General features: G+C 41.5%; 1 protein-coding gene across 1 annotated transcript in view; it reads left to right on the forward strand.

Moving 5' to 3' along the window:
• Positions 1-14,113, forward strand: part of ADAMTS20 (ADAM metallopeptidase with thrombospondin type 1 motif 20) — a 196,219-nt gene that overhangs the window by 63,472 nt on the left and 118,634 nt on the right. Inside the window, exons 5-6 of the mRNA XM_066591732.1 lie at positions 11,006-11,089; positions 12,620-12,744. Coding sequence (XP_066447829.1) covers positions 11,006-11,089; positions 12,620-12,744 — 209 coding nt within the window. The remainder of the gene's footprint in view (positions 1-11,005; positions 11,090-12,619; positions 12,745-14,113) is intronic.

Here is a 14,113-nt window from a genome sequence, read left to right on the forward strand (position 1 = left end):
CATTTTCTCTTGTTTTCATCGACCCTGCCATTCCTAGGTATAGTAACGTCGACAAGCCACACTTTTTCCTTTTCAAGGATGGTCAAATTGGGGGTGTTATGAACTAAGACTTTATCTGTTTGTATACAGAAATCCAACAGTATTTTTATTGCTTCATGTTGAACCACTTTTTTGGGCTTATGTTTTCACCAGTTCTTCGTGATTGGCAGATGGTAGATTTTGCAGAGGTTCCTCTTTGCTACCAAATTATTATTAGCAGTATTGTTAATTTTACGTACTATGTAAAATTAAACAATACGACTATCATTCTTCTGAACGAAAACTACCCAAAAAGTATGATTCCGCTTAAGCTTAAACTTTCCTTAAAGGGGTTGTCTCGCGGCAAACCTCAAAATTTTACCTTACCCCATTCCCCCTGTCACCCCCCTGGCATAAAATAGCAAAGTAAAGCGGTTTTTAAGCCGCTTGCTACTTACCGATCCGACGAAATAAGGACTTTAAAAAATCTTCTCCCAAGATGGCCGCCGGTCCTTTCCCAGGGATGCACTGCGGTTTTCTCCCATGGTGCACCGCAGGTCTTCTCCCATGGTGCACCATGGGTTCTGTGCGTTCCATTGCCGATTCCAGCCTCCTGATTGGCTGGAATCGGCACACGTGACGGGGTGGAGCTACGCTATGACGCGTAGAAGGGGGCGGAGCCAGAACGCCGCTCGTGCCTGGACCGAGCAGAAGGGGAGAAGACCGCACAGCACAAGCGCGTCTAAAAAAGCAAGAAGACATCAGAATTAGACGGATCCATGGCGACGGGGACGCCCGCAATGGAGCAGGTAAGTGAATAACTTCTGTATGGCTCATATTTAATGCACGATGTATATTACAAAGTGCATTAATATGGCCATACAGAAGTGTATAACCCCACTTGCTGCCGCGAGACAACCCCTTTAAGCTAGAGTTATAAAACCCCAAGGATTTAGTATAAGTTGTGATAGGAAGGGGTGAAGGGTTATGTGATTTGACACAACCAATATTAATGTATATGTCATATTTTAATAAAGGTCTGTGTCGGCGCGTACTTCTTCGCATCCACGTGGGATATTAGGGCTTAGTCACACAGGCACCGATGCGCCCGTGTGACTGAGCCCTTACTGCAGGAAGAAAACGGCCGTACTTCAGGACGGACGACTCCCCACAGCGCCCAAGAAAGAACACATGACTGGCAATGAAGCCGGTCACATGTTCTTTCTTCCGGCGCTGCAGAGAGACGTCCGTCCTGAAGTGCGGCCGTCTTCTTCCTGCAGTCACACGGGCGCTAATGCGCCCTTGTGACTAAGCCCTAAATCTTTGGGCATATCCTGCATGTGGGTAGAACATATACACATTCACTTTTCATTGCATTCTGAACTTTATCTTTGCACATGAAGAACACATCACCAGTAATATCTATCAGACGGGCTGTCTGTGAATCATCCCGTAATAATTTGACCCCAGAAGCAAGTGATTGACTAGAAAGTCAGCTCCAAATGGGGTTTTAATCAGTTAGTGGGTCGGTGTAGTAGAGCTTATCATAGGCTTGCTGGGTTCCTCGTGTATAAGCTCACTACAGTTGAAACAGAATTCCATGGTTTATTTTCTGCTACTAGTATGAGTGAATGGTTTCTATATATGGATGCTATGTTGTGTGCCAAGAGGAATGTCGTGTGATATTTGATATGATCACTTGTGTTAAGCAGACTGCACCTACCCTTGATTGAGAGCCTCTGTAATGTAAATCTGTTCTCTCTAGGACACTGAATAATAAACTAGTTTATTTTTACTGTGGTATTTTAATCATTTGTAAAATATAAGTGCATTACTGAAATGTTATCACATGTCATTTAAAGAAATATGATGTATTTGATATGGTTGTAAAGGCTCAGAGACACTATATGTAGCTATGTAAGTTACCAGTGGCGCTTTAAAGTTTGTGAACTCTTCAGCATTTTCTTTATTTCTGCTTATATTTAACCTAAAACTACAACAGATTTTCACACAAGTCCTAAAAGTAGATAAAGGAATCAAGTCAAATGAGTAAAAAAAAAAAGATCCATTATTACATGTCTATGAGTGGCAAAAGTATGTGAACCTTTAGGATTAGCAGATAGTTTGAAGGTGAAATTAGAGTCAGTTGTTTTCAATCAATGGGATGACAATCAAGTGTGAGTCGGCGACCTGTTTTGTTTAAAGAAAAGGGATCTATCAAAGTCTAATCTTCATAACACCTGTTTGTGGCACATGAACAAAAAGACATTTCTGAGGACTTCAGGCTTCATTCACACGAGCGTATATCGGCCGGACTATATACGCTGCCCATCTGATGCATTGGTTTACAATGCGTCAGTTAGATTGGAGCATTCCCACGGCGTAAATGCACCTGGTCGACCAAGATGGTGCAAAGCCAGGAAAGACAGTTCAAGAACTATCTTTCTGGTGAGAATATGTCGGCGGCTCCCATAGACTCCTATGGAAGCTTATGGCAGCTGCCGGAGAAGGGAGAGAGTTTAGCAGCATGTGTGCTAAACTCCTACCCCCTTCCCTCCTCCTTTCAACCCCTTGCAGGCTGTTTGCAATGAGAGGGGACAGGGCGGTAGCTAGTTGCTAAGCTCCCACCCCGTCCTGCCCCCTCCCATTGCTGGCAGCCGGCAAAGGGTGGAGAGGGGGCGGGAGCATAGCACACTAGCTCCCGCCCATCCCCTTGCCGAGAGTCGTGAGGGGGCAGAAAGGGGGAGGCACTTTACTAGAGCTAAACTGTCTTCCCCTGCCCGATGGTATCTTGGGCTCGGTGTATACTCACCGGACTTGGGCAGTCTAAACAGGAGTTTTAACACTCGTTCCGTGATTTTCGGCCACGCTGTGGCCATGACACGCTCGGCTGAAAATCGTCATGCTCATATGAAAGAGCCCTCAAAACAAGAATTGTTGATGCTAATCAGGCTGTAAAATCTACCAAATCATCTTTAAAGAGTGTGAATTCCACCAATTCACAGTCAGGCAGGTTGAATACAAATGAAGGAAATTCAAGACCATTATAAGGCCCCTCTCACACAGGAGGTTTTCTACCGTGTTTAGTGTGTGATTTCAACGCCTGCTAAAAACGTACTAAGCGTCCATTCATTTCAATGGAGCCTCTCAGATGAGCGTTTTTAGCACAGTGTTTTTAGTGTGCACTAAATCTAACGTTGTATGTTCTATTTTTCTGCATTGTAGCACATTTGTGATGCCCTCCATCGCCCATTGAAATAAATGGGGTGCATTAAAAACCCTAAACCACTTAACAGCATCAACTTACGTTGTCTGATTTGTTACTGCACAAAATATGCAGTAAAAACGGGGGTATACGTGCACAAAAACGCAGTAAAACTCTGAATAAAAAAACCCCAACGTTTTTACATATGCCTGTGTGAGAATGCTGTTACGAACAAATATCACACCAAGAGCAAGGCATATTACAGTCTGCAAGGTCACGGAGGAACCCAAGGCAACCTCTAAGCAACTAAGGGCTTTTCTCACATTAGCTAATGTTAATGTTTATGAATCCACCATCAGCAGGACATTGAACAACAGTGGGGTGCATGGCAGGACTGCAAGGAGAAAGCCACTATTCTCCAAAAAGAACATTGCCGCCCATCTGCAGTTTGTTAAACAAGCCAGAAGACTATTGGAACAATGGTTTTTTGGTGGATGAGACACTTTGAGCTTTTTAGCTTAAATAAAAAGCATGTTTGGAGAAAGAAAAATGATTCATTACAGCATAAAAACTTCATATCATGTGTGAAACACAGTGGTGGTAGTGTCATGCTTTGGGCTTGTTTTAATGCAAGTGGGCCAGTAAGGCTTACCATCATTAATAAAAGAATGAAATATTCAAGGAAATGTCAGGACATCTGTCCATGAGCCGGATCTCAAGAGCTTGTGGGTCATGCAGCAGGACAACGACTCAAAGCACACAGGTTGTTCTACAAGAGAATGGTTAAAGAAGAATAAAGTTGAAGTTTTGGAATGGCCAAGTCAAGGTATCGTCCTTAGGCCAGTCTCACACGTGTTTGTAAAAACGCAGCATTTTTAAACACAAAGTTTGACAGCATTTTCGATGGCCTTTTCAAATGCGTTTAACAGCATTTTTAACGCACCTCATCATTGCAATGGGGGATTTGGTGCGTTAAAAAGCGCTGCAACGCACTAAAATAGAACATACAACGTTTAATTAGCGCGGCATTAGAAACTCCACGCTAAAATACTTGTCTGAGAAACCCCATTGAAATCAATGGAGGCTCAGTATTGCGTTTTTATTGGGCATTTCAAACAACCGCTAAAATTCTGTAAAAAAACATCTGTATGAGAGCGGCCTTAACCCTAAAGAAATATTGTGGAAGGACCAAGCAAACAGTTCTTTGGAGGAAACCCACCAACATAACAGAGTTGAAGCTGCTTTGTACAGAGAAATGGGCTAAAATTCCTCCAAGGCAATGTGCAGGACTAGTCAACAATTATCACACATGTCTAGATGCAGTTATTGCTGCACAAGGGGTTCAGACCAGATAATGAAAGCAAAGGTTCACATACTTTTGCCACTCAAATGATATTGGATCATTTTCCTCAATAGCTAAATGGCCAAGTCTAATAGTTTTAAGTCGTTTGCTTGATTTTATTCTCGTTATCTACTTTTTAGGGCTTGTTTGAAAATCTGATGTCGTTTTAGGTTAACCCCTTAGTGATGGCTATATAGTGTTTTTACGTCCTGCTGTTGCAGGACGTGTATGGAGGGAGGTAGTGCCGCTATCTCCCTCCATACAGCGTGAGCGTCAGCTGTTTCTTACAGCTGACACCCACGGGCAATAGCCGCAATCAGCTGTTCGGACGATCACGGCTATTAACCCTTTAAATGCCGCTGTCAATTCTGACAGCAGCATTTAAATCCCCCGAAACACGACGTCCCCCGCGGTGAGATCGGGGGAGCTGTGCAGGCATCATGGCAGCCAGGGGCCTTCTGAAAGGCCCCAGGGCTGCCATAGCAGACTGCCTATCAAGCCATCCCCGTGGGGTTGCTTGATAGACTGTCATAAAGCAGTATGACATAATGCTATAGCATAACGTTATACTGCAGGAGCGATCAAAGCATCGCTGGCTGTAGTCCTCTAGGAGGACTAAAAGAAAGTGTAAAAATAAGATTAATAAAGTTTTAGTAATTATTAAAAAAAAAAAGTAATAAAAGTAAAAAAAAAACCTTTTGCCATATTTGCAATAAAAAAATCAAAATAATAAACCAAAAATACGTATTTGGTATTGCTGCGTCCATAAAAGTCCAATCTATCAAAGTAATGTATTATTTACTCCGCACACTGAACGTGGTCCGAAAAAAAAATAAAGAACGCCCGAAATGCACTTTTTTGGTCACCCTATCTCCGAGAAAAAATGTAATAAGCGATCAAAAAGTCAATTGTATGCGAAAATGGTACCAACGGAAACGACAGGACGTACCGCACAAAATGAGCCCTCACATAACTATGTCGACAGAAAATTCAAAAAGTTATTGTGCGCAGAAAATAATTTTTAAAAATTCAATATCTTTAAAAAAAAAATACAAGTAATACAGAAAAAAAAAAAAACGATATACGTTTGGTATCGTAGTAATCGTACTGACCCATAGAATAAAGTTATTGGATTATTTTTGTTGCAGTTTGTGCGCCGTAGAAACAGGACGCATCGAAAGATGCTGGAATGTTGTTTTTTTTCCATTTCTCTCCGCTTAGAATTTTTAAAAAGTTTTTCAGTACATTATATGGTAGAATAAATAGTACCATTGAAAAATACAACTCGTCCCACAAAAAACAAGCTCTCATACAGCAACGTTGATAGATAAATAAAGGAGCTATGATTTTTTAATAGGGAGGAGGAAAAAATGAAAATGGAAAAAAGCAAAAAAGCTCAGTCACTTAGGGGTTAAATTCAAGCAGAAATATGGAAAATTCTGTATATAATCTATGAATTATTTTTCATAGCCTTTTTTATTGCAAGTGATAATGGCCACAGCTTTTATAGAGATCTCTGATATGCTTTATATATGCTGCGGCCATGCAAACACACAAGACCCAGTAAGGCAGCTAATAAAGATGAATTCATTATTCTGCCTTGCCCACAGCAACATGAAGGCACACATAATGCCTACCACCTGCAGATAAGTTAGGTTAGGGCTCATTCACGTGTCAAAATTGGGCAGAAGTTATCCGTGCAAAACTGTGGCTAGCTGTGCTAGAAATCGTGTCAATGGACGATTTTCCTCGGTCGAGTCCTGAGCCTCATTAGCGTAAAAATCCTCCATTCACACGATCTGTAGTGGCATGTCGCAGAAGAAATGCGCTGCTGTTCAGAATTCCCTCGGTCGGTAAAAATCCTCCTAATGGCTTCTAATGTGAAAAATACAGGCACCTGTCTTCTTTTTCTCCAGCTCCTATAGGAGTTTACGGACACTCCTATGCAGTGCGCACCAAAGATGGGTCAGGTCCTATCTTTTCACGCAGCAGGGAATTTGAGTTGCGTGAACTTCAGTCACAAATGTACTATCTTTTTAGGTGCAAGTTTTTTTAAATTCCTTCATCTGAACGTTTCGGAAACCAGTGGTTCTAATAGTCGCAATTCTTTTGCAAGTTAGTTCCGCAAATTTCCCCACATGACAGAGCCCTAAACCTAACATGAGGAGAGGCAGAGATAGTGCACACACTGACTGCAAGTCTTAGGGAAGCTGACCCTGTGAAGACAGCATCTCTCCCACAGCCAAGAAATGCCCTAACATCAATAACTATCTGGATCCCTGTGTGGACAGATTTAATAATCGCCCTACAGTGGCTTCTCCTTCCCAACTGCTTTCACATGCTTATTATTAGTAGTAGAACTAGATCTCTGTGATTTGTGGAGGTTGACAAGTCCCATATTCTTGCCCTTCTAGCTCACATAACACATTTTCCAGAATAGCTCTCCCGATAGGTATCCCATCTATGCTCTCTTATGTTCATAGAATAGCGTATCTGCTGTGAACTATGTCTGATATAGTAGTAGATTTGATTTGGATAGAATTTGGAACTTAAATCCCTTCTGGTTAAATTTGCTTGATGGTAATGCTAGAATGGAAGTGGCTTTACTGGGATTTTCATATTAATCCTTTAGGGTTCGGTTAGACGAGCGTTTTTTTAGCCCATGAATAGGAGTCCCCTATTGCACTGCAGCAGGGCAGGAGGAATACCCCACTGCTTACAGCAGGGCATTTAAAAGGTGCTGCCCAGAAGCACTTTTTAAATGTCCCATTGTAAATTCCTGTCAGTCCCTGCAAAGATTAACGGAACCCTCTGGGAGTCCCCTCATTCCTGCGGGGGCTAACAGGAGTTTACAGCGGGACATTTAAAATGTGCTCTCTGGGCTGTTTCTATAAACTCCTGCTCCCATAGGAGTCACTGGAAACTCCTGCAGCGAGCAGCACGGAGCTGCATTTTGTCATTGTAGCCATGCATGTCCTATCTTTGTTAGATGCGCTCCGTTTAGCGCACCTACATTCTCTCATGTGAGCGCTTCTATAGGAACCCATTGGTGTTTTTTTCAAAAAGCGCTCTTTTTGCGTGCGCATAAAACACAATAGTCTGACCAAGCCCTTAAGTAAGCAGCTCTTTGTTTTCCCATTTTTGCTTTTTCTTCCCTACTTTTAAAAATCATAACTCTTTTATTTATCCATTGAGGTCTTGTTTTTTGTGGGCCGACTTCTATTTTTTAGTGGTACTATTTAATGTGCCATATGTACTGAAAAACTTGAAAAAAAGCTAAGTGGAGTGAAATGGAAAAAAAAACAAATTCCATCATCTTTGAGTGCGTCTTGTTTCTACAGAGTACACACTGCAACAAAAATTACATAAGTATTCTATGGGTCAGTACGATTACTACGATACCCAACATATAGATTTTTTTTGCTGTATTACTTTTATTTTTTTTCAAAGATATTTAATTTTTTTCAATTATTTTCTGTTGCCATCTTCTGACCATAATAATGTCATTTTGTGCGGTATGTCCTGTAGTTTCCGTTGGTACCATTTTTGAATGCATATGACATTTTGATTGCTTTTTATTACATTTTTTTTGGAGACCGGGAAATTATATTTAAATCTTCAGGCAGCCCATTGTGTTTGAGGGCGCATGTTTTTCACTCAACACGGCCAAAGCTTTTGACAGCGTTGAATGGAATTATCTATGCTCTTGATAAGATGGGCTTTGGTGAGAAGTTTCTGGTATGAGATTGCTTTATTCAATTTCAGTAGCATTACAGAAAAATTGAGGAATGTGTTTCACTGTAGACGGATTACTTATTGCATATGGGTGATGTGAGTAAATCTTTGGGTCCTATTTAGAAATGAGCGAGCACCCACATGCTCGGGTCCGCGTTATTCGAGTCAAGCTTTTCGAATAACGAACCCCATTAACTACAATGGGAGACTCAAGCATTTTTGTATGTGAGACGCCGGGTGCCGAGCGCGTTTTTTTCTCTAGGTTTCTCTCTCTCTCCCCTGCCTGCCAGACAAAAAAATTGCCATTGACATGCGCTGCGGCGGGGAGGGGCCAAAACAGGCATGTCACAGTGGGGAGGAGCCAAAAACTGGGGCGGGGTTGAACATGGCTTGATGGTCGTTCAAGTAACGAGCACCATCGAGTATGCTAATACTCAAACGAGCATCAAGCTCGGCAGGGTACGTTCACTTAACTCTAGTCCTATTATATACATGTGTCATATATGTGGTAGAATGTCAAGGCTTACTATTAATTGGAGGAAATTTGCTATTCTTCGCTTATACCCTTTGTTAGCAGATTTTCTATAGGAACATATGCAATTACAAATAGTGAATTAATTCAAATATTTGGGAATTGTGGTATCTTCTATACCTTAAAAAAGTAAAAGTAAGTCTAAAGTTTTACTAATTATTTAAAAAAAAATAAAAAGTAATAAAAGTATATATATAAAAGTATAAAAGTTTAAAAAAAAAACTTTTGCCATGTTTATTTATAATAAAAGAATCTCAATAATAAAAGAAAAAAACATTTCGTATTGCTGCATCTGTAAAAGACCGATCTATCAAAGTTATGCGTTATTTACCCCGCATGATGAATGTCGTCAGAAAAAAAAAAGAATTCCAGAATTGCTCTCCAAGAAAAAATGGAATAAAAAGCGATCAAAAAGTCATATGTTCTCCAAAATGGTACCAATAGAAACAATAGGACATCCCGCAACAAATGAACCTTCACACACGTTGGTAGAAAAATAAAAAAGTTATGGCAGCCAGAAGATGGCGGCAGAAAATAAAATTAAATATCTTTGAAAATAAATATTTAAACGTTATATAACAAAAAAAACCAACAAGCTATATACATTTTGGTATCGTAGTAATCATGCAGACCCACAGAATAAAGTTATCATGTCATTTTTGTAGCAGTGTGTACGCCGTGAATTCCAAAGATGTCGAAATTTCATTTTTTTTTCAATTTTACTCCACTTTTTTTAAAAAGTTTTCCAGTACATTATATGGTACATTAAATAGAACCACTGAAAATACAGCTTGTCCTGCAAAAAAAAGCCCTTAGTCAGCTACCTTGATGGATAAATAAGAGTTAGCGTTTTTTAAAAGGGGGGAGGAAAAAACTAAAATGGAGAAAAAAGGGCTGTGTCCTTAGCTGGTTAATTGTTCTCTAACTGGGCACTGAAGTTTACAGATAATCCAACAGCAAACCCGCCATTTTTTGTTTTTATCACTGTATTTTATTAATATATTTTAGTTCTTTTACCAATAGTATTTTATGAATATATTGTATCTAGTAGCATTATTCAAAGGGTTAAAATCCATTTAGTTTATTATTGCTCTTGATTATTGATTTTATTTTTGCCTCTTGTTCTTCCTACCTTCTACTTTCCATTTGTTTTATTAGTATTCTTTCCTGGCCATTTCTGAAGGAGGGGCTGCATCCGCAAAACACGTTATTTGTGCTGGCTATCATTTCATTAATAAAGAAGAAATTGGGTTAATCCTGTTGCATTTGTGTGTTTTACATTACAAGGGTTGTGCCCACGGTCCATCATTTTCTCCTTTTTACAATTAAGCATGTCTTTAGGGATCAGACATGGTACTGCCATTCCATAAAAAGGAGGACAAATGTCTATTGTGGAAAAAGCACCTTGAGGCTTTATTCCCATGAGCGTATATCGACCGCCGTTTTAATGGCCGGCCGATTTAAGCCACGAAGTGAGCTGTAAAAATTTGTGAATAGGGGCACAAATCTAACGTTTGTGCACCCACTCAGATGGCATGGGCCCCGGCGCATGTACACCGAGGCTGCCATGCCATTGAGCCTTTCCCTTCCTTCCCCCTCGCCGGCTAACCTCCTCTCTCCTCCCCATTGGCTGATTGCAATGGGAAGAGGCGGGGGCGGAACTAAGCGCCGCACAGTCCCGTCTTCTCCAATTGTTGACTGCGGACAAGGGGCCGCTAGGGGGTGGGAGCTTAGCGCTGCCCCTATCCCGTCACCTTCCTTTGCAATCAGCCGGAGGGGAGAAAACACTGCTAAACTCCTTCCCACCTCCCTTCTCTGGCCGCTGTCATGTAGCGGCCGATGTATTCCGGCCCAAAAGATAGTTTCAGGACTGTCTTTTGGGCCCAACGTAAAAAATCCCGGCACTGTATTGGCCTGGACAGGCGCTTTTACGTCGCGGTAATCCAATGCATCAGATCACAGCGTATATCGGCCAACCGTAAAAACTGTGTGCCAATATACGCTCGTGGGAAAAAGCCCTAAGGCAAAATCAAAGATCACAGGCTATTCGAAACATCTCCAATATATTATGACACAACTAAAATTATCTAATGCAATGTTTTTGGATTGTAACTAGTTATGTCAGGGTCCTGGTAATCATTTATCTAATCCATGTTACATTTTCCAACATTAGGTTGCTACTATCTATAAAGATCCAAGCATTGGAAATCTCATAAATGTCTTGATCATAAAGCTAATAGTAATTCACAATGAACAGGTAATTCACCATTTATTCTTGTTTTGGAGTTATAATGCTAATTCTGCATTTCCTAACATTTTTCTACCGCAGAAGAAGCTTACATGCATGTGGTGGGATCGCGTCATGTGGGCAAGCAATGTGCATGTGTAGCTCGCATGTATCTGTCTGTGGGCATGCGTATTCTGGCATCGCTTTACATTTTGTGCATTTTTGTGTAACATATTTGGAGATACACAGCGATGCCTGTGTTATACATGTGACAGACACATTTATCATAGCTATATACTAATGTGTAATTAAACATCAACGTCATCTATCCATTGGTGACCTGGGGTCTATATATGTGTCAATATCTTGACACATATCTTTTTTGGAAAAATAATTTGTATATGTTTTGTAATAATACAAATATTTACTCTTTAATGGATGGTGTTAGCCTCCATTGTGTGCTTTGGTTTCTAGCTTGACGGGATTTGCTGCAAAAGTGTGAGAAGGAGGTGATTAATTGATGCATCTACATCTTATGTTTTTGAGTCTGTTGGTAATAAACAATTAGAAAGGCAGGGCCGTGGCGGGGTGGACAGACTACACATATCTCAGCCAATGCTGAGCCTCCTCTCTGCCTCTTGCTGGCAGCCAGCAATGCGAGGGGGCGGAGCGAGAGCTTAGCAATTAGCCCCACCCCCGCTTGCCCCACCTCCTCCCATTAAAAACGGCTGGCAAGGGTCGGAGAGGAGGAGAGAAGGGGTAGGTAATTTAGCAGTCACACTGCTAAACTCCCTCCCACCTCCCTTCTTCAGCAGCTTTCATAGGCTCCCATAGGAGTCTATGCAACGGCCGACGTAATCCGGTCAGAAAGATAGTTCCTGGACTATCCTTCCTGCCCAGCGTAAAAGTGCCTGGTGCTATATTGGCCGGCCCGGGCGCTTTTACGCTGCGGAATACACCCATGTGATCTGATGCATTGGAATACCATGCATCAAATGCTAGCGTATATTGTCCGGTCGTGAAAACGGTGGCTGATACACGCGCTTGTGAAAGAGCCCTACGTATGAGGAGAGATATGTAGCCTGTCCGCCATGTCAGTATCCCCGCTGTGCTAATGACTTAATAGCTAGGGACGCTGAGAAAAGTCCTTAAACACACATATCCTTTAATATGGCTATCAGAGAACCTTTCCTCTGCTTCCTGCTGTCGTCTTATGGGATTTGCTCTAATTTCTGGCAGGAAATATACAGAACTAATGATCTGTTCACTTGTTATTTTTGCCCCTAGTCAAAGGTATATATCAAACAGGGCCACACGCAAACGCAGCCATCTTTCTATTGAAATATAAAGAGAATGAAGCAGTGAGAAAGTTGCGAATGGGGATCAGGAAATAGCTGCATGTAGCTTTATAGTGGGCCTCCAAATGTATGTTACTGGTAGGCCTTCCACACCAAGTCCGACATTGTTCAATATTCTTTCAGTTGTTTCCTTCTTATTTATATAAAGTGTGATTTATTTTAATACTTATTTAAGGTATGTAGCCACTATTGTTTTGTGCAGGATGGACCAGTAATCAGCTTTAATGCAGCTACAACACTTCACAATTTTTGTGTCTGGCAAAGAACACAAAATATTCCTGATGACTCTCATCCTTCCCACTATGATACAGCTGTTCTTCTTACCAGGTATCATTTGTCAAATTGTCTTCAGTATTTTACATTGAGTAACTACTAAAATTCTGAAAGTTGGAATAAGGGCTCATTCACATGGCGTATGTGTACAGATCTCCTGCAGCATTGTACACATTCCAACCCATACACTCTGCCGGCAAATAAGCGGCAGAGAAAGCATATTGGCTGCGTATGGCACTGCACATGCCCGCAAATGACGCTCTCACGGACATCCGAAGTGCAATTTTTTCTTTTTTTTTTAAACTCTATTCAGAGTGGCATTGCGTATGGAAACACTGCCCATATGGAATGCGTGCATATGGACAGCATATCATACGCTGCCCATACTAGGGCTGCATATAATACGCAGAGAACTAGAGCATGCTGGAATTATTTAGTTTTCCTGCGTATTGATATGCAGTGTCCCCATGCAGGTGTGTATGGATCAGTGAAAGTCCATTGACTTTCATTGACTCCATTTACCATGTATTACGCACTGGATATACGTGTTCATAATACGCAGTGACAATATGCCCATGTGAACGAGCCCTTATGCGTGTTATGACTAATGTTTTTCCACAGTGTGTTTTTTAAATCTGTTGTATTGGAAATGTAACTTCTACTGCTACCATCAACCGCCTTTTATGAAAGGGTTTTTCTAGCGCTGGGTGATTAATTCGAATGAATACAATTAATTTACCACATTAATGAACACTAGTCTGATTGTCATCAGAATTGTGAAATCAGTAGTAACTCGGCCCATGTGGATACAGGATACGAGGTGCGGAGGAGGCTGGAGAGCGGGACTGTACACTGATGAGCCAGGGGGTGATGTAAAAATGAACGCTAACCCTGGATTAATGAGCCTCCATCCATCAGTGCTGGGATTGTATAGTGCAGTGTCCCCGGGCTTAGCAGTGCACATCCGCGTCACAGCATCACAGGGGAGAGGCTCCATGTGGCTGCGGAAGAGGATGGCATGCTGTAATGACTATGAGGGTTTACAGTACACAGGAGATTAGGGGGTATAGGGGAGCTGTGCTAACTGGGGATATATAGTACATGTAGAGGCTGTGCTGACTGATGGGGTGTATAGTACATGGGGGAGCTGGGCTGATAGGGGTCTGTACAGTACATGGGGGGGCTGGGCTGATGGGGGTGTGTACAGTATATGGGGTCTATGCTTACTTGAGGAAGTGAAACCCCATGCTTTATGTGTATGTAACTTTAAACTTTGTGCCCCATTCTTTTCAGTTGGTACGCGCATGCATAGTAGTTCCTTAGTATGTGCTGATTATTAGAATTGCTGTCCCATATAATTCTAATAGGTATATGTTAAGAAATTGCTACAGATACAGTTCCCTTATGTAAAAAAATGTGCCTT

This window comes from Eleutherodactylus coqui, chromosome 2 (genome assembly GCF_035609145.1).
Source record: "Eleutherodactylus coqui strain aEleCoq1 chromosome 2, aEleCoq1.hap1, whole genome shotgun sequence".
Lineage (NCBI taxonomy): Eukaryota > Metazoa > Chordata > Amphibia > Anura > Eleutherodactylidae > Eleutherodactylus > Eleutherodactylus coqui.